This window comes from Anomaloglossus baeobatrachus, chromosome 1 (genome assembly GCF_048569485.1).
Source record: "Anomaloglossus baeobatrachus isolate aAnoBae1 chromosome 1, aAnoBae1.hap1, whole genome shotgun sequence".
NCBI lineage: Eukaryota > Metazoa > Chordata > Amphibia > Anura > Aromobatidae > Anomaloglossus > Anomaloglossus baeobatrachus.
Window position 1 is genome coordinate 174,857,500 of NC_134353.1, and position 26,497 is coordinate 174,883,996.

At 40.3% G+C, this 26,497-nt stretch overlaps 1 protein-coding gene across 1 annotated transcript in view; it reads right to left on the minus strand.

Annotated features, from left to right (window-relative positions):
- GALNTL6 (polypeptide N-acetylgalactosaminyltransferase like 6) overlaps window positions 1–26,497 on the minus strand; it is a 2,628,190-nt gene that overhangs the window by 1,844,123 nt on the left and 757,570 nt on the right. Inside the window, exon 3 of the mRNA XM_075347205.1 lies at window positions 16,146–16,284. Within this exon, the coding sequence (XP_075203320.1) occupies window positions 16,146–16,284 (139 nt within the window). The remainder of the gene's footprint in view (window positions 1–16,145; window positions 16,285–26,497) is intronic.

Below are 26,497 nucleotides of genomic sequence, written 5' to 3' on the forward strand. Positions count from 1 at the left end.
ATATGTATACGTTATTGGATGTCATTAGCATATAGATTGTACTGAAAATAAAATCTACTGATTTTTTTGTCCAATATGGGAGCCTAGGACTGAACCCTAAGGAAACCTTACAGTAAGATGAAGAGGAAAGGAAGAGGAACCAGCAAAAGATTTAGGGAAGGAGCGGTCAGAGGTAGGAGGAGAATCAAGAGAGAGTTAAGTATCCTTGTGCCCAATAGAGTGGTATACAGTGAGGAGGAGCTAGTGATCCAGTGTTCAATGCTACAAGTAGTAGTGTCCATTAGATTTAGCTCTTAATAGACCATTAGAGTTCTTGAGTTATGGCAGTTTCAGTAGAGTATAAGGAGCAGAAACCAGATTGTAAAGTGTAAAGAAGACAATTTTCTGAAAGATAGCGGATTAGATAGGACTGGACCAAACGTTTAGTAAGTTTAGAAATGAAGGGGATATTAGAGACAGGTCTGTAGTTCGCAGTGCAGTTTTACTGTACATAGTAGGGGCACATTTTTGAGAATAAAAATGATGGAGAGATTAGAGACAGGTACAGCCTATAGAAGGAGGAAATTTTAGGTTTAAAAATGAAGGGGAGTTTAGAGACAGGTCTATAGTTAGCAGTGCATTTCTACCGTACATAGCTGGGGCTACATGTGTAAGAATACCTTGACACTCGAACATTTGTTTAATCACATCCAAATGGGGAACCTATTTTTATTCCAATATCTGTTGATTAAATTAACTCTGTTTGAAAACTCTTTTCTAACATTTTGCAAATTCTGCACCTAAAATATATTTTCATGCAGTTATCTGCATTTATTTCCGAAGAATGGGAAATAAAACTTGTTAGGTATGCTAAAAGAAGAAATAGAAATCTATTCAATTTCACTCGTATAACATTAGCTGACTTAGCAATAATTAAAACAAATAAAACATCAATTGTAAATAAGACTCGAAAACTCTTACACTCTTATAAAATACGCAAAAGTAATGGATGCAGAACTAATTTATTTAAATTGCTAAACAAATATACACAAGATATGTTAGGCCAATCACTCAGCATACTCTAATCAAATTGACTCATTATTTACTGGGAGAAATGCAGAATGACTTTCCACACAGTGATTTGGACTGTTATAATCTTGAGCACTAGTAGATTTTAGAATGCTCTACACTTGAATAATAGTGATGAGCAAGCTTGCTGGTCACTGCTCGATATTTGATCGAGCATTGGGGTGCTTGGGTAGGTTTGTTTCTTGATCGATCATTGTGGCTGCTCGACTGCCATGCTCGAGTTCCTGCCCCACATGTTTCACTTTTGTTAGACAACCAATCAACATATGGGACATGCCCGCCATACATGATATTGCCATAGCTACATTGACTATCAACATTTTGATTGGCTGGCTGGTGATGCAATTCTTTGCACATTCTCCTTTGAAAGCAGTTCAGAGAGAGGTGATCTAGGAGGGAAAGCTTAGATTAGAGCAGGAATATAGGCAATGTCTAATTTTTATTGCAGTAATTGTATAATGCTACTGCTCCATTATAAAAAGGATTTATCATGGCTACATACTTTTTTTTGCCACTAAAACCACTGTTACCTGCATTCACTGTAGGGATAGTTGGTGGAGGAGGGATAGTTTTGGATTAGAGGCATTTAGGCAGGGTTAATTGCCTTACAGTCCTTCTATATACTGCTTCTGTAACCTAAAATCAAAAGTCAGTTATCTGAGCTACATAATTTCTTTTCCCTATTAATACCAGAAAAATAGACATGTATTTTATACCTAATTTAAATGTGCAAGGCATGCGGTAAGGGACAGGGAAGTGGATGTGCTGCTAATGGTGCATGCAGAAGCTGAGGCTGTGATCCAGGTAAAACGGTGCCTGCTGCCAGAGCACTACCAAAAAGCTAATTTCAGCTTACTGTCCTATCTTGCAGGAGGTCTTCAGACACCAGTTCTGAAACTTTAACACTGGGAAGAGGTGTTCGGTTGGATGGCCAATAAAGCTTCTAATATGTTTCCCATCATCAGCCTGTCATTCACATTTTCCAGTCTCACTAATCATGAGTCTGGACCACATAATTCTTACCCTTATCCTCTTTCCTCCCATAATAGCAAATCTCAGGAGACAAATGATCCCACAGCTTTTAAGATTTCCATTTATTGATTCTGGCCTCTCTCGCATGTTTTAAGAGGAATATGAGAAAATCTTGTGTAATGATGCCCAAATATTTGAGCAGCCATAGTCAGAAGAAGATGACTGTGAGGAATTGTAATTAGTGTCTCAAGAAGTAGATGATAATGAGACACAGTTGCTATCAAGGGATGTTGTTATGTCAACAAGTCAAGTAGACCAGAGTGAGGAGACTAAGGAGTACTTCACACACAGTGAGATCACTACTAAGATCGCTGCTGAGTCACGGTTTTTGTGATGCAGCAGTGACCTCATTAGCGATCTCGCTGTGTTTGACACTGAGCAGCAATCTGGCCCCTGCTGTGAGATCGCTGCTCGTTACACACAGCCCTGGTTCATTTTTTTATTGTTGCTCTCCCGCTGATAAGCACACATCGCTGTGTGTAACAGCGAGAGAGCAACAATCCTGAATGCGCAGGGAGCAGGAGCCGGCATCTGACTGCCTGCGATAAGCTGTAACCAAGGTAAACATCGGGTAACCAAGGTGGTTACCCGATATTTACCTTTGTTACCAGCGTCTGCAGCTCTCACACTGCCAGTGCCGGCTCCCTGCTCCCTGCACACGTAGCCGGAGGACACATCGGGTAAATAAGCAAAGGTTTGCTTATTAACCCGATGTGTGCTGTAGCTACGAGTGCAGGGAGCCAGCGCTAAGCGGTGTGCGCTGGTAACCAAGGTAAACATCGGGTAACCATACCCGATGTTTACCTTAGTTACCAGTGTCCGCAGCTTCCAGACGCCGGCTCCCTGCAAGTGCAGCGTCACTTCTACATCGCTGCTGGCTGGGGGCTGGTCACTGGTCGCTGGTGAGATCTGCCTGTTTGACAGCTCATCAGCGACCATGTAGCGACGCAGCAGCGATCCTGACCAGGTCAGATCGCTGGTGGGATCGCTGCTGCATCGCTAAAGTGTGACAGTACCCTAAGTGGTCGATGATAAAGTCACTGACCCAACCTGGGACTCAACCTGAGATCCATGCAAAGCAAGGATGGGAGAGAAATCCTCAGCATTGAAACAGGCAGGAACAGGCAGTGAGGTAGACAGAGAGAGAAGGTGAGCAACGTTTCCCCATATCACCCACACACTGCAAGTTCTCAGGCCATGAGTTAGGTGTTTCAAAGTCTGACATTTTTTTTACAGAAAGTGCAGATGATAAAGGAATGCTAATTTGCAATCTTTGCCATACCTAGATGAGAAGGGGGTCTGATCACTACCAGCTTGACTAGCACGAGCATGCTGACGCACATGTCTTCAAATCACCAAACTAGGTGGGCCAAATGCTTTGATCCATAATCAGTGTCTACAGGTGCCACCACTGCCTCTTCTTCTGTGTTATGTGCTGCCCAATCCCCTAACCAGAATGCATATGCAAATGCCTCCCGCCCTGCACATGTACTTGTATATTCAAAAGCACCATCAACAACCACGTTCAATTTTTTTTTCCATGCACAGCATGCAGCTGTCCCTACCCTAAGCCTTGAAATACAAATATAAATACTGAGCCATCCATCCACTGGCTTAAACACTAAACAGGCACATTTCTTTACCATTTCTTTTGGCCAGCACTGATTACTGGTTGTGTAACCTTCTTGACCCACGCTATAAAGAGACATTTCCATGTCTACTTCCTGAGATGGAGAGGGATAGTAAAATGGTGCTACACCAGAAGGCATTCGTCGAATAATTAGCACAAAAATTCCGATCTGACAACGCTGGCGCCAGATGTCATACAGTCAGGGCCAGAAATATTTGGAAAGTGACACAAGTTTTGTTATTTTAGCTGTTTACAAAAACATGTTCAGAAATACAATTATATATATAATATGGGCTGAAAGTGCACACTCCCAGCTGCAATATGAGAGTTTTCACATCCAAATCGGAGAAAGGGTTTAGGAATCATAGCTCTGTAATGCACAGCCTCCTCTTTTTCATGGGACCAAAAGTAATTGGACAAGGGACTCTAAGGGCTGCAATTAACTCTGAAGGCATCTCCCTCGTTAACCTGTAATCAATGAAGTAGTTAAAAGGTCTGGGGTTAATTACAGGTGTGTGGTTTTGCATTTGGAAGTTGTTGCTGTGACCAGACAACATGCGGTATAAGGAACTCTCAATTGAGGTGAAGCAGAACATCCTGAGGCTGAAAAAAAAGAAAAAATCCATCAGAGAGATAGCAGACATGCTCGGAGTAGCAAAATCAACAGTCGGGTACATTCTGAGAAAAAAGGAATTGACTGGTGAGCTTGGGAACTCAAAAAGGCCTGGGCGTTCACGGATCACAACAGTGGTGGATGATCGCCGCATACTTTCTTTGGTGAAGAAGAACCCGTTCACAACATCAACTGAAGTCCAGAACACTCTCAGTGAAGTAGGTGTATCTGTCTCTAAGTCAACAGTAAAGAAAACACTCCATGAAAGTAAATACAAAGGGTTCACATCTAGATGCAAACCATTCATCAATTCCAAAAATAGACAGGCCAGAGTTAAATTTGCTGAAAAACACCTCATGAAACCAGCTCAGTTCTGGAAAAGTATTCTATGGACAGATGAGACAAAGATCAACCTGTACCAGAATGATGGGAAGAAAAAAGTTTGGAGAAGAAAGGGAACGGCACATGATCCAAGGCACACCACATCCTCTGTAAAACATGGTGGAGGCAACGTGATGGCATGGGCATGCATGGCTTTCAATGGCACTGGGTCACTTGTGTTTATTGATGACATAACAGCAGACAAGAGTAGCCGGATGAATTCTGAAGTTTACCGGGATATACTTTCAGCCCAGATTCAGCCAAATGCTGCAAAGTTGATCGGACGGCGCTTCATAGTACAGATGGACAATGACCCCAAGCATACAGCCAAAGCTACCCAGCAGTTCATGAGTGCAAAAAAGTGGAACATTCTGCAATGGCCAAGTCAATCACCAGATCTTAACCCAACTGAGCATGCATTTCACTTGCTCAAATCCAGACTTAAGACGGAAAGACCCACAAACAAGCAAGACCTGAAGGCTGCGGCTGTAAAGGCCTGGCAAAGCATTAAGAAGGAGGAAACCCAGTGTTTGGTGATGTCCATGGGTTCCAGACTTAAGGCAGTGATTGCCTCCAAAGGATTCACAACAAAATATTGAAAATAAAAATATTTTGTTTGGGTTTGGTTTATTTGTCCAGTTACTTTTGACCTCCTAAAATGTGGAGTGTTTGTAAAGAAATGTGTACAATTCCTACAATTTCTATCAGATATTTTTGTTCAAACCTTCAAATTAAACGTTACAATCTGCACTTGAATTCTGTTGTAGAGATTTCATTTCAAATCCAATGTGGTGGCATGCAGAGCCCAACTCGCGAAAATTGTGTCACTGTCCAAATATTTCTGGACCTAACTGTAGTTTCTTCTGCAACCAAGGAAAGATGAGGGAGACACACACCAGCTCCAACAGAGGCAGAGGAACACTTTCAAAGGGTCTGGGACATTTTTATTAGACTCTCTCAGCACCAAGGCACTGCTTTATGGGCAAATGTTTTGGAAAATAGTGAAAGGCTGTACCATCATCCTTTGTTATTTCTCTATGTCATACACCTATTGGGTATCTAAACTGAACTAGGAACATGAACTGTTCCTCTATGCCGTAAGGCAGCGTTACACGCTCCGATTTATCTGACGATATGTCGTCGGGGTCATGGTTTCCGTGAAGCACATCCGGCATCATTAGCGACGTCGTTGCATGTGACACCTACGTGCGACTCTGAACGATCGCAAATAGGTTGAAAATCATTGATCGTTGACACGTCGTTCAGTTTCAAAATATTGTTCGTTGTTTGGATTGCAGCAGACATATTGGTACGTTTGACACTCTGCCAACGATGAACAACATCCAAACGACCGCCTTGGTCAAACAATATATCGCTGATCGCTGCTGTGTCGTTTGTGAGATTGTTACATGTGACCGCAAATAAACAACCTATGTCCAATCTCAGCAAATCGTAACAACGATCTGGGCGTGTCACATTGTTTAATATCTGATAGGCACATCTGCCTGTCAATGAAAAATGCTGACATGCTGACTTTTATCAAAATGAACAAGGCCTGGACCGACCCGCACGTCCTAGCACACCAGATGACTGCAGAAGAACCTAAAGCCAATTCAAATGTTCAATTTTTTTCTGCTATATTCCCATGCACCACTTTCCATCCAAAAAAGATGTACGGTTCATGATTTCTTCTTTTCTTGTCCTCTTCCTCCTTCTCCATATCAAACGGGGGGCTTCAAATTTTAAAAGGGTAAAAAGGTGGCCCTCGCTCAAAATTTTTAGAGGCTCATCAGGCAACCAGAAGTAAGAGTACAATAAGTAGCTCACCAGACATGAGGATAATTGGACTTTGGTGAATGGAGACTTTGGGCCGGCATCTAGATGATAGCTCAATCAAAATGGAAACAAAAAATCCAGCATCCACAAATTGAGTGAAGTGATTAAAATTTAACTTTAATGGGTCTCTATTAAAAATAGGATCATAAAAGGTAATAAAAACATGGGGAAAAGTGGACAATGGTCTATGCAACTCAAGCAAACAACTCTGCTCTTAATCATGGCATTGTGTCTTGATATGACTAGGATATATATTCACAAAAGGAAGTGATTAGAGGGAAGGGGAAAGAGAAAAGTTAGTTTCGTACCAAATAACATAGTGATCAGGTTGAATAACAATTATTTGAATATCAGTTTCATATTTCAATATGGTTCCAAATTACATTTCTTGGACATTGTGATCGGCAAAACACTACAGGATATCTAGAAACCAACATATTCAGAAAACCTATAGCTACCAATTAATTACTCCATGCCCAATCTTCCTAACCAAAGGCACAATAAGGGGATTTACAATTTGACAATACCTGAGAGCCAAAAGAATTTGCTCCACTGAGGAGAACTTCTGATGGCAATCAAAGACCTTATACAGTTATTTTCAGGATAGTGGATATAGCCATCAGAACATTCACAATGGCTTTGAAAGAGCTGCAAATACACTCTGTATTGAACTTCGATATAGATCACAAAAAGAAGACCCTAAACCAAAAAAAGAAGTAAGGCCAATTACTACATTTAGCAACCAATAGACGGAGCTCACAGAAATCATCAACAAACAATGGGGAATCCTCTTCATGGAGCCAATAAAGAAACATATTATTCAATCCAAACCCAACATTATCCTAAAAGATCAGCCAACATTAAGGATTTACTTGTGAAGAGCAACTAGCAGACAAACCCCCCAAAATGCCTGTTTTTAACACCAAGGGATTTTGTCGCTGTAGTGGTTGCAGACCATGTCACTATTATTCTAAAGGTAAGCAATTCATTAGTTGGAATCACTCGCATACTTATAAAATTCCACATCATTTGTCCTGCTCATCGAAGTGAATTATTTATCACACCACATGTCCCTGTGGGAAAATATATATAAGCATGACAACAAGGGAATTGAAACTTCGAATGAGTGAATATGTCATAAACATTGAAAAAGTAAATACCATTAACAATGAAGAACAGCTGAAAACTTTGGCCAGACATTTTAAGCATTTGCACAACTGTGAACCAAGCCATCTATCCATAAATGCCATAGACCAAATATCTCTGGATCAGAGAGAAGAAAATCTTTTCAGGATCCTCTCACTCTAAAGTTGGAGTATGTATACATTAAATATCATATCACCAAGGTGACTTAATGAAAGTATCGGGTACATAACATTCCTATAAATCTGTGTTAAGGGCTTTTTCTACGCCCTTTTATGTATTGTATTCTATTTAATCATCCTTCCTCAACCTGTATTGCTATGTGTTACGTGTTATTGGAGTCCATGGATCAGCTCTGCATTTTTGCCCAATGTTCCTATCCAGTAAAATACACAAACCAATGAACAGGAACGGAATGATAGACATTATAGCCCAACAGTTAAATTTTAGTTTTGTCAGACCACAGGATGTGTCTACAGAAATTAAGGTCTTTGTTCCAGTGGGCATTTGCAAATATTGATCTAGCTTTTTATGCTTCTTTTGGTTGTTTGTTCCTGGCAGAGTGGCCTGTCTGCCCGTGTTGATACAGTACTCGTTTCAATATGGATAATGACACAATCTTACCAGCTTACACCAGCATCTTCACAAGGTCTTTTGCTTTTATTCTTGGGTTGATATGAACATGTCTGACCAAAGCATCTTCATCTCTGGTAAACAGAACCCATCTCCTTCCTGAGCAATATGATGGCTGGACATTCCCATCTTGTTTGTACTTGGGTATAATTGTATGTACAGATGAACGAGGCACCTTTGGGTATCTGGAAATTGCTTCCAAGGATGAGCCAGACTTGTGCAAGTTTACCATTTTCTTCCTGAGTTCTTGTCAGATTTCTTTTGATTTGCCAATGATGCTACACCAGGGTATTGGAATTTCCGGCCCGTGTGCATTTGTTGGCCGCAGTGACTTTTTCTGTGGCCCCCAGGCCCTTTAACTCCCAACACATGATGCAAGGATGTGCATGCAGCGCTGTGTGCAAATACCACAAGGCCCACACGCTGGCCTGTGCCAGCATGCTCAGGTCTTACTTTGTGGGCAGGGTAAGTCCAACATGCAGTCCCATCTCACAGTAGAAGAGGAGCAGCAGCTTTACTTGCTCCCTGCTATACATGCCTCCCAGACCATTGCTGCTGTGTGACCCCTCTTTCAGTGCTGTGAGTCCACAATCCAACGCTGTCTCCCCAGTGCTGTCTACCCCTTAGTACTGTGTGTCCCTGCTGTGCACCTCCCAGTGCTGTGTACCCCCAGTGCTGTGTTCCATCACCCAGTGCTGTGTACCCTCTTAGTGCTGTGCAACTTGCACTTTTGTCTGTGCCCCCAGTGCTGTTCATACTCCCCAGTGCTGTCCGTGCCTCCCTGGTGACGTCGGTGCTCCACCAGTGCTGTCCATGACTCCCAATCCTGTCTGTGCCCCTTAGTGTTTCCATGCCCCCCTAGTGAAGTCTGTGCATCCTTTATGCTGTCTCTTCCCCTTTAGTGCTATCTGTGCCCACACCACTCCTGCCAATGCCATGGTCAGTGCTGTCTGTGTTCCCCAATCCAGTCCATGCCTCCCTAGTGCTCTTCGAGATCCCCAGTGCTCTGTACACCCCAGTGCTCTGTATCCCTCATTGCTGTATGCCACCCCCCAAGTGCTGTGTACCACACAGTGCTGTTTATTCGTCATAGTTGTCCATGCCCCCAGTGATTTCTATGCTCCACCAGTCGTGTCCATGATCCTCTAGTGCTCTACATATTTCCCTTGTGCTGTCCATGTCACCTAGTGCTGTCTATGCCGCCGCCAATACTGTCTGTCCCACTGCCAATACTGTGCATCTGCCACCAGTGCTGTCCATGCCCCCTAGTGCTTTCTTTGCCTGGGTGCTGTCCATGCCACCAAGTGCTTTCCATGCCCCCAAGTGCTGTCTGTGCCACCACCAGTGTTTTTCAAGCCGCTGCCAGTGCTGTTATTGTTCCCCAGTCCTGTGTGTGTCCCCTACTGCAATCCATGCTGCCAATTTTGTCCATGCCATTGCCAGTGCTGTCAGTGCCCACCAGTGCTCTCTGTGCTCTCCCAGTGTTTTCCGTGCCCCCCAGTGATGTCTGTGCACCAGCCCCTCCTGTGATGAATATGCCCCAGCCTCTCCTGTGATGTATATGCCCCTCCTGTGATGTATATGCCCCTCCAGTGATGTATGTGCCCAGTCCCTTCTGTGATGTATATGCCCCAGCACCTCCTGTGAGATATATATATATATATATATATATATATATATATATATTAATCTCCTGTTATCTATGTGCCTCAGCATCTCCTGTAATGTATAAATCCAAGCCTCTCCTGTGATGTATATGCCCCTCCTGCAATGTATATGCTCCAGCGTCTCCTGTGATGTATATTCCCCAGCCTCTCCTGTAATGTTTATGCCCCTCTTGTGATATATATGCCCCAGTCCCTCCTGTAATGTTTATGCCCCTCCTCTGATGTATATGTCCTAGTCTCTCCTATGATTTATATGCTCCAGCCTCTCCTGTGATGTATTTGCCCTAGCCCTTTCTTAAATGTATATGCCTCCAGCCTCTCCTGTGATGTGTGTATCCCCTGCGTTTCCTGTAATTTATGCGTCCCAGTATTTCCTGTGATGTGTGTGCCCCAGCATCTCCTGTAATTTATGCACCCTAGCATCATCTGTGATGTGTATGCCCCAGCATCTCCAATAATATTTATGCCCCCAGCCTCTCCAGACAAGACAAACCTGGAATAGCAGTTGTGGGAAGCAACATGGTCAATATCACCTAACATCACAGCCACAGCAAAGAGGAGCAGCTCCAGCCACCACAGTAGGGGTGAGTTAATTAATTGTTTGACCAAATATTGCAGGGTAATTTTCAAGTTGATAATTTTGTGCGGTCCCCAAAGGATGGTAGAAAATTCCAAATGGCCCCTGGCAGTAAAAACGTTCCTTACTGCTGTGCTACACAAATAAGAAGTGTGTTTCAGGTGTCCATTAAAATACATCCACAGGTGTGTTTCTAATTAACTCTTAAATTTCTAATACACCTATCAGAAGCTTCCAGATATGACATCATCATGTAGACTGTCCCATATTGTTTAAAAGCATAGTACTGTACTTTTAGTTTATTTAAGCTTTTGACTTTGCATAAAGTAATAAGATGACTTAAAACATTCTCTCTCATTATTCTGGCATTTGTCAAATATAAATAATTTTGGTTCCTAATTGACCTAAAACATTAAAGGTTTATTCTGATTTCATGTCAGATGGTGAGGAAAAACATGCAGATGTGTCTTTTTAGATAGTGTATGTAAACTTCTGGATTCAACTGTATGTATTTGTACGTGTACATGCTTTGTGCATGTGTATGTATGTTTTCATGTATCTATTGTGAGGTAGCGTCGTCGGCTGCGCTGCAGAAGACACGGGATCCAGGCACCAAGGTTCACAGCACACGGTTTATTCCAAAGAAAAAGTCCACAATAGTACATATGTGCCTTTCCGGCAGAGAACTCAGGGAGATGTGATCACTCCCTCACACCCGGCACACCTGCCCTTGTTCCTGAATCTATTTAACCCTCCCTTCAGCCTGTAGGGAAACAGCATTAACCCTATAGTGGATTATCATGGAGTGAGCACAACCGGGGCGAGACATACCGGCCGTCATAGATAACCCCGGTCACAGTCTCACACTATATACATATGTATAATTTATGTTTGTATTATGGCTACATTATTATTTACTCTACATATGGTTCCTTATTGTCATATATAATCCTTGATATTAAGGCACATTATACTTCACTTTTGTGTATTATTCCAAACTGTCTTACCATTCACAATTGTGTGATATTTACCATTCGTATTGCTTTAATTTTGAGTTGCACCTCCTCACATTTATAGTTTCCAGTATGCATAACCAAACACTCACAGACATCACCACGTCCTAACATACATTCACATTTCATTTTTCCTTATCACCTATGTCTATACAAACTAAAAATATTATTAGAATTGTATTTTTTTATATTACTTCATTATGTTATATCTTACACGTTTATATTTTATTCCTTGAAAATCATATGGTCGTTTTCCTTATCACTTTTAGCTCACACTGTACAGTTCATTCGCTGCACTATACTGCCATCTTTATTACACTTATCCTGTATCCCACCCTTTCCTTAACATACTTGCATTTTAATTCAAGATAGCACAGCATAGCGTATTAGTTTTATAGTTTTCAGTACTTCACACAGGTCTGTGCGCATGCCCGGAAACGTCCACACGGGCAAATCATGTGGCAGTGCTAGGGGTGATGGCGCACTTGCTCCACTGTCAGCGGTTCTAAACGTCTTCTGCAGTGGTGGGCATGAACAAAGCATGCACCAAAAACTGATCTGTCTTTTTGCAATTCATTGACCGCATAATTTTCCCTCACATCTCTTCCCATTGGCACTCCTCTCTAGTTAGAATTAGAGTATATATATGTATATATAGCGCTCACAAATTTCATCAACTATTTACTGACACTAACATCACCCACAGTTGCCAGTGGGACTCACAATATAAGTTTTACTTCTTTATTAGTGATGAGCGAGCACTACCATGCTCAGGTGCTTGCTACTCATTAACAGCAGTTGAATGCTCGGATGGACACGCCTCGAACATCCAAGTTTAAGGGTTGTCAATTGTGGACTCAATCATTTTTAAGCACCATTTCCAGAAAAAATACTCAAGACCCCCATTGACTCCATTATACTCGTGTTCTCGAGTCACTCCCAGTCAAGCTTCCAGCTGCTCTTATTGACTACCTAGCACCTGAGCATGGTAGTGCTCACTCATCACTAATAACGAATAGATAGAAAAGTTGAACAAACACAAGTTTAATGCAAGTGCTGTTCATGGTAAAATTGTAACTCAAGACCCCAGCAATGAAAGGCAAGAGTATAAAATACTGAGTTGCCTCACGTCCAAATATCTACTCTCTTATGAAAGTCATTTACATTTAAGGATAACTAACCATTGGGAATAAGAGCTATACATAGTTACCTTCAATACTTATCTACCAAGAAATGTATTCTCCACTTTTAAGAGGTCTTTATAAGTAAGTGTAAGTAATAGGGGCTAGCAAATTTGCAAAATTTCACTTGAATTTGTTAAGAACATTCGATTTGATTTTCATCAAATAAGTGTATTATTATGCCTTGGTCACTTACTGAACTCACAAAATGACAGAGCTAGAAACTGCAGCAGTGGGACAAGGGAACACTCAGGGGAGCATACATTTTTTTGTATCTTCTTTTGGCTCATAGAAATCCAGCAACATGGCAGCTGCCTACCAATATTCTAGATGCGCTCCTAAAAAATAGCAAAAAAAATTTGACTTTGACAAATCAGAACTTTTTCTAACATTCAAAGTCAATTTGATGTGCTTTTGATTTTTTCAGCACTGAAAAATTAATATTTGTTTGATTAAACGAGATATTAGAGTTGTGAAGACAGTAGTGCCATACACAGGAATGTATTAAGTGGCTGCAGTAGTTTCTACAACTAATTTAAAATCCCCAAAACCTGTGCAGTTGCTTCTGTTTTTATATGCACAAATCACCATTTTTGCCAAGAAACTAATTTATTTATTTTAGATTATAATTGTGATGTTTCATTGATTAAACTTTGTAGTGTTTTAGTTATTACCGTATTTTGCATCAGCATTTCAAATTGTAAGCCAAACTAGGAATGGGTCCAAACATTACACTGCACAACAATGATTTTGCTACTGAGATAAAAAAAAAATGTGATTTGTAGTAAGTTTAATGTGCTGATTTCAAATATGAATTCTGAATTTGCCTGGAATGTCTAGATTTTAAGTTATGCATGCAAAGCCCATATTCACTCATAATATTAATGCATTATATTGTACTATAAATGTTCCTGCGGACATGCCTGGACTTGTCTGGACTTGCTCAAACAGCTCTATCCACTGATGTCAGCAGTACGAATATAAAGTAAGTTGGACAGAGTTTTAAACAAGATCGGATCTGTTATAGTAGTTTATAATCTTAAGATGGATAGACACAAATGTGTTAACGATCCGAACAATTTCTGCTACATATGTGGCAAATACACTACTCATGATCAGCACAAGAATCTCACATAGTTAGTGCGTCTTGCTTACAATTATGAAAGCTGGGCATCTCATATTTGTTGCACTTTGTGTTACACTGGGCTAACGGGGACTACTGCTGGTTTTTGCAATGGAATAATATGACCGGCTACAAACGCAAAAGCAGATGCCTGAAGCACTTCCGACAGTACTGTGGGCCTTGCTCATGTAAGATTTTAAGACAGGGTTATGGAACTTCTTGTAATTTTGCTATTAACTGACATTTCATAAATTATTTACTACAAAAACGTTGATGTAGATCAGGTTATTGTAACTCATTCTGTAGAAATGTATTCAATGCTTTCAAATTACTTCATACTTTTGTGCAAACTAAACCTCTTACCAACATTGGATGTACTGCCTTATGTCGGTATACTCCCTGCCGGCTGCTGCGGGCAGCCGGTGGTCGGTCACACACATGTCAGCTGATTTGAACAGCTGACATGTGTGGCTATCAGGCACAAGTGAATTCGAATTCCACTCATGCCTTTTAACCCCTTAAACCACGCTGTCAAAATGTCACAGCGTGGTGTGCATCCCCGCCGCGATGACTATTCACTTTCCCGGCGTCATCGACAGTCACGTGATGTGATCACCTGGAGCCGATGGTTGCTATGGTAGCACAGGGTTGTCATGTGTAGCTATCATGAGTCACTTCCTCTGACACCCGGCAGACTGCCATGTAAGAGAGTAAGGCAGCCTTTCTGCAGATCGCAGCTGTGCAGCTGTGAGCTCCAGAAAGGAACAAGCGACCAGACTGCTGATCCTTATAGTCCCCTAGGGGGACTAGTAAAATAAAAAAAAGTTAAAAAAAGTTTTAAAATAAAATACCTAATAGTTTAAATCATCCCCCATTCGCCACATTGAAAAATAAAGGGTTAAAAAAATAAAAAATATAAATACATTTGATATCGCCGCGTTCAGAAATGCCCGATTTATCAAAATATAAAATCAATTAATCTGATCAGTAAATGGCGTAGCGGCAAAAAAATTTCAAATGCCAAAATTTCTTTTTTAGTTGCCACAAATTCCGCATAAAATGCAATAACAGGTGATCAAAACAGAGCATCTGCACAAAATTGGTACCGTTAAAAACCTCAGCTCGAGAAACAAAAAATAAGCCATTACTGAGCCACAGATCCTGAAAAATAAGAATGCTACAGTTTTCAGAAAATGGCACAAAAAATGTGCCGCTTTTATGGACAAACGTCTGAATTTTTTAAACCCCTTAGATAACACTAAACCTATACATGTTTGGTGTCTATTTTTTTTTTTTTTTGCAATTCTTCCGCACTCAGAATTTTTTTTCAGTTTTTTAGTACACTATATGGTAAAACTTATGGTTTACTTTCAAAGTACAACTCATCCCACAAAATACGAGCCCTTATATGGAGAGATGGACGGAAAAATTAAAACGTTACGGCTCTCGGAAGAAGGGGAGCAAAAGACAAAAAAAACGGAAAAATCTTCCGGGAGTGAAGGGGCTAAACATAACAAAATTTCCTGAAGTGTTACAACAAGTCTGACTTCGGATTTGGAATATGCACACCCGATTTAGAATAGGACAAAAGGTTTTTGAACAGTAGCAGACGAAAAGTTATTTTTTGTTGCACAGTGTTATTAATGTATATTTTTTAAATATAGTTCTTGTCTGTAAATGCCACTTTTCATTTATATCAATAGGATATGATTCATATATTATTCAAGTTTAATTTTCCAATGTCAAAGTATTGCTAATTTCATCTGCAACCATCTATGCTAAGTTAATAAGAGTAAAACAAGTATGTACACAACATTTTAATTTCTTATTAGCATAAGCCTCACACCAGGAAATGACTTGGTCATTCTTTGTTAGTGATATATTTTATTACAGCAGATTTTTTTTTCGAGCAAGAAACCATAATCTATGAGTGATTTCATTTCCATTCATCAATTTTATTGGATTGCAGCATAACCCCATAATGACTTATTTAATCAATTTCAGTGAGCTGCTTTATGTAATGAAATGATACGTGGAACCTTAAATTTAAATTACATAAGTGTATCTAAAATTCCCAGATTCACCTAGTTTCCAGCTGGGTCTGTCTGCCAGCCACCACATCAATGGAATTAGATAGCGACACAAAAATTTACAGCTAAATTGATTATATGAACATTTTCGTTTTAACCATTTTAATATATATTTATTTTATTATTTAATGGAAAATGTAATAGGAAGGTCAACTTACTTAGGATGTCGAATATCAGGGAGCGATCTCTCCAGTGCAATATTGTTACTAACATATATATTAAAACCATTTTCTCTATATGCTGTGTCATCTTGATCTAATTCATTGACAGGATATGGCTTGCCATGTTCACCTTTACCTAAAAGAGAAAACATATATATATGCATTTTTATATGATATACGGTCAAAAATAAGGTCAAAATATTTGAAATATTTACCTGAATTAACCATATAATTCACCTATATTGGAACATACTGTTATAAAAGTGTTATAAAAATTCTCCTAAATTTTAACCAAACTACATATGTTAGATTTATACTACTATTCCAGGCCAGCATTTAAAGCCAGATAGCATACTCTTAGTTTTAAAGATAAATAGGAAAAAGTAGAAAAAAAATAGAAGTCATTGTGTTATCCATAGTGGGTGTAATTTTTCTAATGATTTAAACTTCTAAATTATTTTACCTTGCCATTGACATATTTTTCTCAGATTTTCATAGTAAATCCATGTTAACGTGCAAGAAATCTGGATTGGCGCATACAGTATTTGTTATCCTGATGAGCAAAGAGGCAACACTGTTTTGAACTTTTGACTTTCAGTCTCCATAGCTCACCATTCACTACATCTTTTAGCATGAGTTCAGCATCATTTTGTAATCTTGGCTATCTCATACATAAATTTGACTTGCAAGTATTTTACATGTGATTAGTTTTGTAGATTCTTGTCATATCACTGCATTGTTAGGCGGGCTTTACATGTTGCGACATCGCGGCCGATATATATCGTCGGGGTCACGTCGTTAGTGATGCACATCTGGCGCCGGTAACAAGATCACAACAGGTAAATCTTACCTGCGACGATGAACGAGCACAAATGTGACAAAAATCGCTGATCTGTGTCACGTTGTTTATTTCCATAATGTCACTCCTGCTGCTGATATGATGTTGTTTGTCATTACTGCAGCACCACACATCGCTGTGTGTGAAGCTGCAGGAATGAAAAACATCTCCTTACCTGCATCCAGCGGCATTGTGGAAGGAAGGAGGTGGGCGGGATGTTATGTCCCGCTCATCTCCGCCCCTCCGCTTCTTTTGGCCGGCTGCTTAGTGACGTCACGGTGACGTTGCGTTGACGCCGAACGCACCTCCCCCTTGAAAGAGGGATTGTTCGGCAGTCACAGCGACGTCACCGACCAGGTATCTGTGTGTGAAGCTGCCATAGCGATAATGTTCGCTACGGCAGCAAGCGCTAGATATCGCATGTACGACGGGGGAGAGTGCTATCGCACTCGACATTGCTAGCAATCGCTAGCGATGTCGCAGCGTGTAAACTAAACTGTTTTGCTCCAGTTGAAGGAAAAATCTTTTTCTTCCTGTATAATACAAATTACAACCTGTTGTGACATTCCTACTAGCACAGTATGTTAAAAGGTTGATTCCCAAGCGAAAGGTCACTAGTTTGAATCAAGGAGCAGCAATAAAGAAGATTTACCCAAAAAAATAGAAGCAGCATCATCCAGCTCATCGATAGTGGTCTCTCTCCAAAACAACTGTCAAACTGTATCATGTGAGTGCCTTGCTAATTGAAAGATATATTAGTATGAAATAAAGTCCATCAATCCATTCAAAAGCCAAGAGGTAGATGTTGGGTTAAAATATCGTAGTCAACAAGACAGCTTATCACAAGGACTATCAGTTTTGGCGCAACAAACACGGCAGTGGAGGTGGCTCATATGCTTTGTAATAGTGAGATCACAGAAGTCCATGCAATCACTGTGTAATGCACTTTACTAAAGACAAGAATGATGACCCCAAAAAAGATGAAGAAACCAACTCCAGTATTGGCATAAGAATCATCTGCAAAAGTTTGCAAAAAAGTAGAAAAATTTTAGAGTTGAAGTTTGGAAATGGATGATTTGTAGTAGTGAGGGTAAAGTCAATAAACTAGGCTCTGGTGGGTGTAAGTAGGTCTGGAAGAAACAAGGAAAAAAGGGATTAAGAGAATGAGAAATTGAAGGAAATGTCAAGTTCAGTAGAGGAAGAAAAAATGATATGGGGTTATGTCACAGCCAAAGGTGTTGGATACTTGACCACTATTGATGGTGGCCTCAATGCTGAGCTACAGTATATGTGAGGATCATACAAAACAAATTACTTTATACACTTGTGTACTATGAGTATAAAAAGGATAACATAGTGTATTAGCAGATCAACGACCCGAAGCATGAGTTGAGATTGGGGAAGAAATGGTTTAATGACAATGAAGTAGAGATGATGGCTTTTTCTATCAACATGAGCAAAACAATAACAATTCAGTGACTCTGTATAATTATTTATATGATAAATCATTGCAAGTCAAATTTACGTATGGGATAGTCAAGATGATTGCCTATAAAACAATGGTAGTAACATGCTCAAAGATTTTGTGGACGGTGAAATATAGAGCTTGACATTTAAAAGTTCAAAACATTGTTACCCTTTTGCTCCATTAGTGTATATCATAGATAATGAGAAATAAAATCCAGTGTTCAATTGTCTATTCAATCAAGAACACAACTACACAGTATCTATTGAGAAAATTGGCTTAGTATTGTAGAGCAAATTACTTATTAGGCATAACCTTGAAAGAAAAGTTCCCTTTAACACATTACATTTAACTTGTCTGAACCTTCTGATTTTGGTAAGACTGGCTGCCTATCATAGTATATGGTGTTTGTTGACTCTCCTGACAGATGATGTTGAGGGGTGGGGGGGTAGAATAACTTGATAGTTTCTTTGGTGAAAATCCATTGGCAGAGGTATACTCTGCTTCTCATTTTGAAAACACATAAATGTTGAGCTCAGTTGAAAGTGCATATGAAAAATCTACTTTTGCACAAATGAGCATATGGAAATCTTAAGACACAATTACTGGTTAATCTGTAAATTTTTGACTTGTTAGAGTTAGAGCACTTTGTTAAATTGCAAATGCTTCTGTTGTAGTAGAATTGTCGAGGAATGTCAAGTTAAAATAGGTGACATAACTTCAAAACCTCCAAACAGCTATATGAAAAATCACTTGATCATGGCAGTGTATTAAGGACTTGGGGAATTTTAATAAAATAGTGCTGTTTTAGTTCTATCTGATAATATTGAAGGACCATTGTAAAAAAAAAAATGCCATTAAGATACTAAATGTCCATGTAATGAAACAGTTTTCTTTATTATTTAAAACACCAAAGTCAAAGGATTTTTGGCAAATTTCTGCCATAAAATGGTTTTTGAAAGACAAAAGATGTAAACCAACTTAAAGTCTTCATGCCATACTCCTCAAGAGGCCCGGATCCCAGAGATCCCAGCTGATGATACATGTGAAGGCTGTGAACTCTTACCAGAGTTCACAGCCTACAGATGTTCCAGCAGCTGGGAACTCCATGCACCTAAAATGCTTCCTTAAAGACTCTTCTTATGCTTCTGGGCCTCACAGCTACTGGACAATCTGACTGCTGTGCTGCCGTGTACTGAAGTCTGGCAGTCAGGTCACCAGAGCACACACCTGGGGCTTTCCCGCACTGTTTTCAGTGAACTCAGTTGAACCCACTGCCAGACTGCTGGATTATGGGGCACAGCTGCACTGCAGTCTGGAAATGCAGCAGCAGGTTCAACAGAGTCCATTGAGGGCAGCGGGGAAAACCCCGAGTGTGAACTCCGGTGACCTGACTTCCAAATTGCCAGACTGCTGTGCAGCCATGTCTTGCAATCTGGCATTCTGGCCATCCAGCAGCAGGTTTACCGGTGATTACAAATAGTACAAGGAGAATGGCTGTGAACTCAGGGGACCTGACTGATGTTACTGCTTCTCAAAGTCAGGTCCCCCATTGTCCTGAGTGTGTCCCAGACATTGCAGTGGTCGGTCTCATTTTCCATTATTGCAGCTTTTGAATGTAGCAGAGCCAGGATCATTGTGGTACACCGTTTGGATTACGTCAGACCCACGGGCGTGTTTTGAAGGTTAATAAACTGCTGAAAGAAGTTTTTTTTTTATTACTTAAAGTTTTTTTGTGAGTTTGTGTTTTTTTCTTTTTACTTACAGGGTTGGTAATGGTGGGGCCTCATAGACACCTCTCCATTAACAACCTAAGGCTTGATGTCAGCTGTGATTTTTGACAAATAACAGCTGACATCAAACCCATATGTTACCCTGATTTCTACCACACCAGGCTAATTGAGATGAGCTGGGTAAAGTGCTACAATTATGCGCCAAGTGTGGGGTGGCTGCAGGCCGCTATTTTTGGGTTGGGGGGTCCAATAAACAGGGACCTTCCCAGCCTGAGAATACCAGTCCCCAGCTGTTTCCTTTACCTGTGCTGGTTATTTCAAACAGGTAGGGGACTGCATGTCACTTTTTTCACTGCGCCTCCTAATCACAGTAATACCAGCAGTAAAAATGGCTGCGCTATAGTATTGCTGTGATTGGCAGGCAATCTCTGCATGTCTAGTGGCTGAAAATCAGGTGCCAAACATGGGAGGAGACAAGTCAAATACCAAAATACCAGACAAACAAAGATCCCAAATACCTTAATATACGTGTGAATAACGAATATATACAAATATATTCTCTCATCAGTACTGATTATCTCTATTGTTTGTCACAAAGTTAAATTCTTTTTGCATGATAAAAAGCTTATTTTTTAAACAAAGGATTATAATTTTAAACTTTAAAGGGAACAAGTCACTTGAAAAAGTGCTATTAACCTGAAAATATAGGGTTAATCTGCTGCAGTGCCTGTACATTAAACCATGCTGCAGGAGGGAAAATTACTTTAATCCACTGGAACTGTTCCAGTTTCAGTCATGGGAGCAGTGTTGGTATAAGTCCAGTCACCACACTGTGCCTGTAATTGTCCCCCTACACTGACTGACAGCCTCCTATAATGCAGAGCGGATATCAGTCAGTGTGGGGGCACAGTTGCAGCCACTGCTCTCAATACACAAAGTGGTGACTGAACCAGCGCCAGCACCACCACTGAAGTCCGAATGTTACTAAGAGGATTAAAGTTAATTTCCTCCAGGCAACGGGGTAGATTCTGAATGCTATTAACCTGCAGATTAACCCCATATCTACAGTAGTAGCATTTTTCCTTGTGACAAGTCCCCTTTAAACTCATTACGTTTATGTCCACATGGTCCGTCACTTGATGTGTAACTAATTTATGCATGCTCATTTACATTTCTTTGATACCCAGCATGTTACGCAGAAGGGAATTTTTACTATACAGATTCTCAACTGAATTACTTATAGAAAAATCAAGGAAATGTTATGCCTTATTGCTCCTTATTAATTTCACATAATCCAGTGTAAGTAATCTTCAAAAATATTTTAATCATTATTTACTTGGAGTTTTCTGGTCTTTAAAAAAATATATATATATTTGATATACTTTATATTTCTGCAGATTTTCCGGCACTGCTATGAAATATATGTGAATGGGTTACATTCCTTTCATTGAATTTTGATTTTCAAGAGTTGCTTATCAGGTACAGTAATATCAAACCAGTTTTACTTGGACACACATAACCTGTATGAAAGATATCCTTTAATAAAGAAAATTAATGAAAGTTATTCATGTCCTAGAATGGTTAGTTATAAGTTTCTAAGAGGAATTACACTGTTAAAGATTTGAAAACACTGAAAGCCTAGTTTCCCTGTGTTAAATTGGCTGTGTCATGTCGTTTTGAGCCATGAAGTGGTTTGCCTGCCAAGTTCAATTTCCCCTACAGACCATAAAATTTAGCTTATTTTGTGAAAGTGCGATAGGATACAGCAAATAATCTTCTTTTTGCAATTTGTACTTATAAGATCTTTAGGGTATTTATTGCAAATTGCAGAGATCAGCTGCTGATTCCTCTTGGGTGTAAGCATCATAAAATAAATGTGAATTTTACATTAGTTAAAATATGCATCCTATAAGCAAAGTCGTGAACAAATATTCCCAAAAAATGTGGTTTAAGCTAAGGTATATATAATTATATATTATATTACTGACTGTAGACTTCCAATATGCCAAATTAATTAGTTTTTATTGACCTAAGAATTATTGTGACTGAACAATTTTAGGTAAAATTTTCTATGAGATTGTGATAAACCAATGTAAATATGTGAGACAGGATCAGCATTTCATCATTACATAGACTAATAGCAAAGAGGTTTGAGGACCACTTTCCATTATCCTCCTATCAGTAAAGAGAGAATTGTTTTCAAACCTCTTTTCATAGTTTCTGCAAACTGTTGTATTGAAATTGTTAGAAGCCCGGAATACTAACATTGGCTTTAATGTAAGTGTCATTTATTCCATCCTCTCTTATCACACTTCATTTTCCAAGTTAATTTTTTCCCAACAAGTAAAAAATAATACCATGATGTCCTCTCATTACTTTTTTAAATCCAGCCAAAATAAATCATGTTAGATATGCATTTCTTATTTATAGTGGAAATATTACTAACTCGAAGGTTTGCTTTTTTGACCAAGAAATGTATTTATTTATTAATACATTTATTTATTTTCATTTTTCACTATTACAAGAGTTGTCCCTTTTATCTTTCTTTAATTCTACCTTTTTTAGATATACATTTTTCTTTTCGGAGGGGAGGATTTTGTGCTGTTGTTTGTTAGTTATTCATTGAAAATGTGGCACTTATGAGATGGTTTCTTTACACTTTTCCAAATTGGCAAATATTTATATTTTTTATACACTGTATATATTTTTCCACACCACATGGACCTTTAAACATGACCTCTATATTTTTTGTCCATGTAATTGAGTGATTTTTTTATGGGATGGGTTGCAATCTTTTTTTGGGCAATATTTTGGAGGAACCTAAAATTAGTTTAATAGTTTTTTGTTTTGTTTGTTTTTTGTTGTTTAGAGTAGGGAATATCCTTAGTATCTTTGTCAAGATATTTACTATGTTTGTCAAGATACCATATACCCATTTTTATTGTAAAAAAGCATCTGAAAACCTCACATTTTTTTTTAGTAAGCAAGAACTAGGAATAAGGATTTACACATTTGCTGGTAAAGCTGTGAAAAGCTCCTCCACAGAAATTAAACCTATAGCAATATGGAGCCATAAAATTCACCACCATATTAGAAAAAATTAATATAGATTTTATTAGGTATAAATACAGACAAACAAATCAATACAATATGAAAAGTGCATGTGCAGGACTACAAAGCTAAAGTGCCTAGTACCAAATACCAAGAAATATAGGGGGAGAAACATGTCTTTAATAGGGTATATGTGCAGGTAATCCAAATACTAATCATTATATAGCAACATACATACAATCATTATCTGCTACACTCACCCATGATAATCCCAATTGGTACAATGCACTATTCTAACCCTGTTACCTGCAAATATACCCTATTGCAGACATGTTTCTCCCCCTAAGGACTCTTGGTATTTGGCACTAGGCACTTAAGCTTTACAGTTCTGTGACATGAACATTTTTATATCATATTGATTTGTTTGTCTGTAGTTATACTTAATAAAATCTATATTATTATATTATTTTTTCTAATATGGTGGTGAATTTTATGGCTCCATATTGCTATAGATTTAATAACCATTTTTATTGTAGACTAAAATATTTCTGAACAAAATAATTACTAATAGTTGCTTTTATAGTTGATATATTGCCTCACCAAGAACATATAGGATATTTTTATTTTGTGAGTTGATGTACAAATATACATAACTATAAATATGTAGGTGTAAATACAAGTACTAGTTAAGTGTATATTGCCTATATATAATGAATAGTGATGAGCGAGTACCAAAAAGCTCGGGTGCTCGAGGCTCGGGCCGAGCATCCCAAGATACTTGTGTACTCGGCCCGAGCACCGAGCCCAATGTTATCCTATGGGAGACCCGAGTATTTTTCTGAAATGACCCCCGGCAGCATGTAGAAACCCTAAAAATGTCACAAAAGTCTCAGAAGAGTGCTCAAATGACATGGAAACAGCATGGAGAAGACCCCTTGAAGCATTTATCACTCAAAAGTCCCAGCTGTGAACAATTCTGTCCGAGTTTTATGCCATTTTTACGGACTCACCAGAAAACCTTCCAAAATGACACCAAAATGAATTTTCATGGCGGAAATGTTAAGGGCACATACCCAATAGTGAGATAGAGCTGGTGTATGTTACTTTTTGAGATTATTACATGAAAGATTTTACGTAAAAACATTGTCTGGCACTCCGATGTCCAAAATGCACGTTTTGTGCTTTTACTAGCGATGTCGGTCACTTTTTTTTCATTCTATCTCCCGTCGGTCGGTCTAGCTCTGTCGGTCTCTGTCTGTCTTGTCTGTCCCCCTCTCAAAGTCTGTCGGTCATTCTCCCCTCTGTCTCTTACTTACCGTTCCCCGATCACTGCCGCGGCGCTGCACAGCTGTTCACTAAACTCCGGCGGCTTTTCCTCTTTTGAAAAAGCCGGCCGCTCATTAAACAATCTCGTATTCCCTGCTTTCCTGCTTTTCGGCGCCTATGATTGGTTGCAGTGAGACACGCCTCCACGCTGAGTGACAGGTGTCTCACTGCACCCAATCACAGCAGCCGGTGGGCGTGTCTACACTGTGCAGTGAAATAAATAATTAAATAATTAAAAAAAACGGCGTGCGGTCCCCCCAATTTTAATACCAGCCAGATAAAGCCATACGGCTGAAGGCTGGTATTCTCAGGATGGGGAGCCCCACGTTATGGGGAGCCCCCCAGCCTAACAATATCAGTCAGCAGCCACCCAGAATTGATGCATACATTAGATGAGACAGTTCTGGGACAGTACCCGGCTCTTCCCGATTTACCCTAGTGCGTTGGCAAATCGGGGTAATAAGGAGTTAATGGCAGACCATAGCTGCCAATAAGTCCTAGATTAATTATGTCAGGCGTCTCCCCGAGATTCCTTCCATGAATAATCTGTAAATTACAGTTAAAAAACACACCCACCCAAAAAATCCTTTATTAGAAATAAAAAACACTAACAAAGTCCCTCATCACCAATTTATTAACCCCGACAAACCCTCCATGTCCGGCATAATCCACAGTCCTCCAGCGTCGCATCCAGCTGTGCTGCATGAAGGTGACAGGAGCTGCAGAATACATCGCCGCTCCTGTCAGCTTCACACAGCAACTGAAGACAGCCGCGCGATCAGCTGAGCTGTCACTGAGGTTACCTGGATCCAGCGGTGGATGCAGCGGTGGCCGCGGGTAACCTCAGTGACAGCTCAGCTGATCGCGCTACTCACCGCCGCACCGGTCAGCTCCACGCAGCAACTGAGGTGAGTATCGCGATCAGCTGAGCTGTCACTGAGGTTACCTGGATCCAGCGGTGGATGCAGCGGTGGCCGCGGGTAACCTCAGTGACAGCTCAGCTGATCGCGCTACTCACCGCCGCTCCGGTCAGCTCCACGCAGCAACTGAGGTGAGTATAGCGATCAGCTGAGCTGTCACTGAGGTTAATCGCGGCCACCGCTGGATCCAGCTGTGGCCGTGAGTTACCTGACTGACAGCAGCTGATCGCGCTACTCACCTCAGTTGCTGTGTGAAGCTGACAGGAGCAGCGGTGTATTCTGCAGCTCCTGTCACCTGCATGCAGCAGAGCTGGACGCAACGCTGGAGGTCCGTGGATTACGCCGGACATGGAGGGCTTTGTCAGGGTTAATAAATTGGTGATGAGGGACTTTGTTATTGTTTTTTATTTCTAATAAAGGATTTTTCGGGTGTGTGTGTTTTTTAACTGTAATTTACAGATTAATCATGGAAGGTTTCTCGGAGAGACGCCTGACATGATTAATCTAGGACTTATTGGCAGCTATGGGCTGCCATTAACTCCTTATTACCCCGATTTCCCAACGCACTAGGGTAAATCGGGAAGAGCCGGGTACAGTCCCAGAACTGTCGCATATAATGTATGCGGCAATTCTGGGCGGCTGCTGACTGATATTGTTAAGCTGGGGGGCTCCCCATAACGTGGGCCTCTCCATCCTGAGAATACCAGCCTTCAGCTGTATGGCTTTATCTGGCTGGTATTAAAATTTGGGGGGACCGCACGCCGGTTTTTTAAAATTATTTATTTATTTTACTGCACAGTATAGACACACCCACCGGCTGCTGTGATTGGGTGCAGGGAGACACCTGTCACTCAGCGTGGGGGCGTGTCTCACTGCAACCAATCATAGGCGCCTGTTGGCGGGGAAAGAAGGGAATATGAGATGGCTGTGTGCAAAGCACAGTGCGCCCGCCGGTATAAAGGCTCGGTCACGCTTTGCAGACCGGCCAATCACTGCAATTCCACATCTAACAGGGC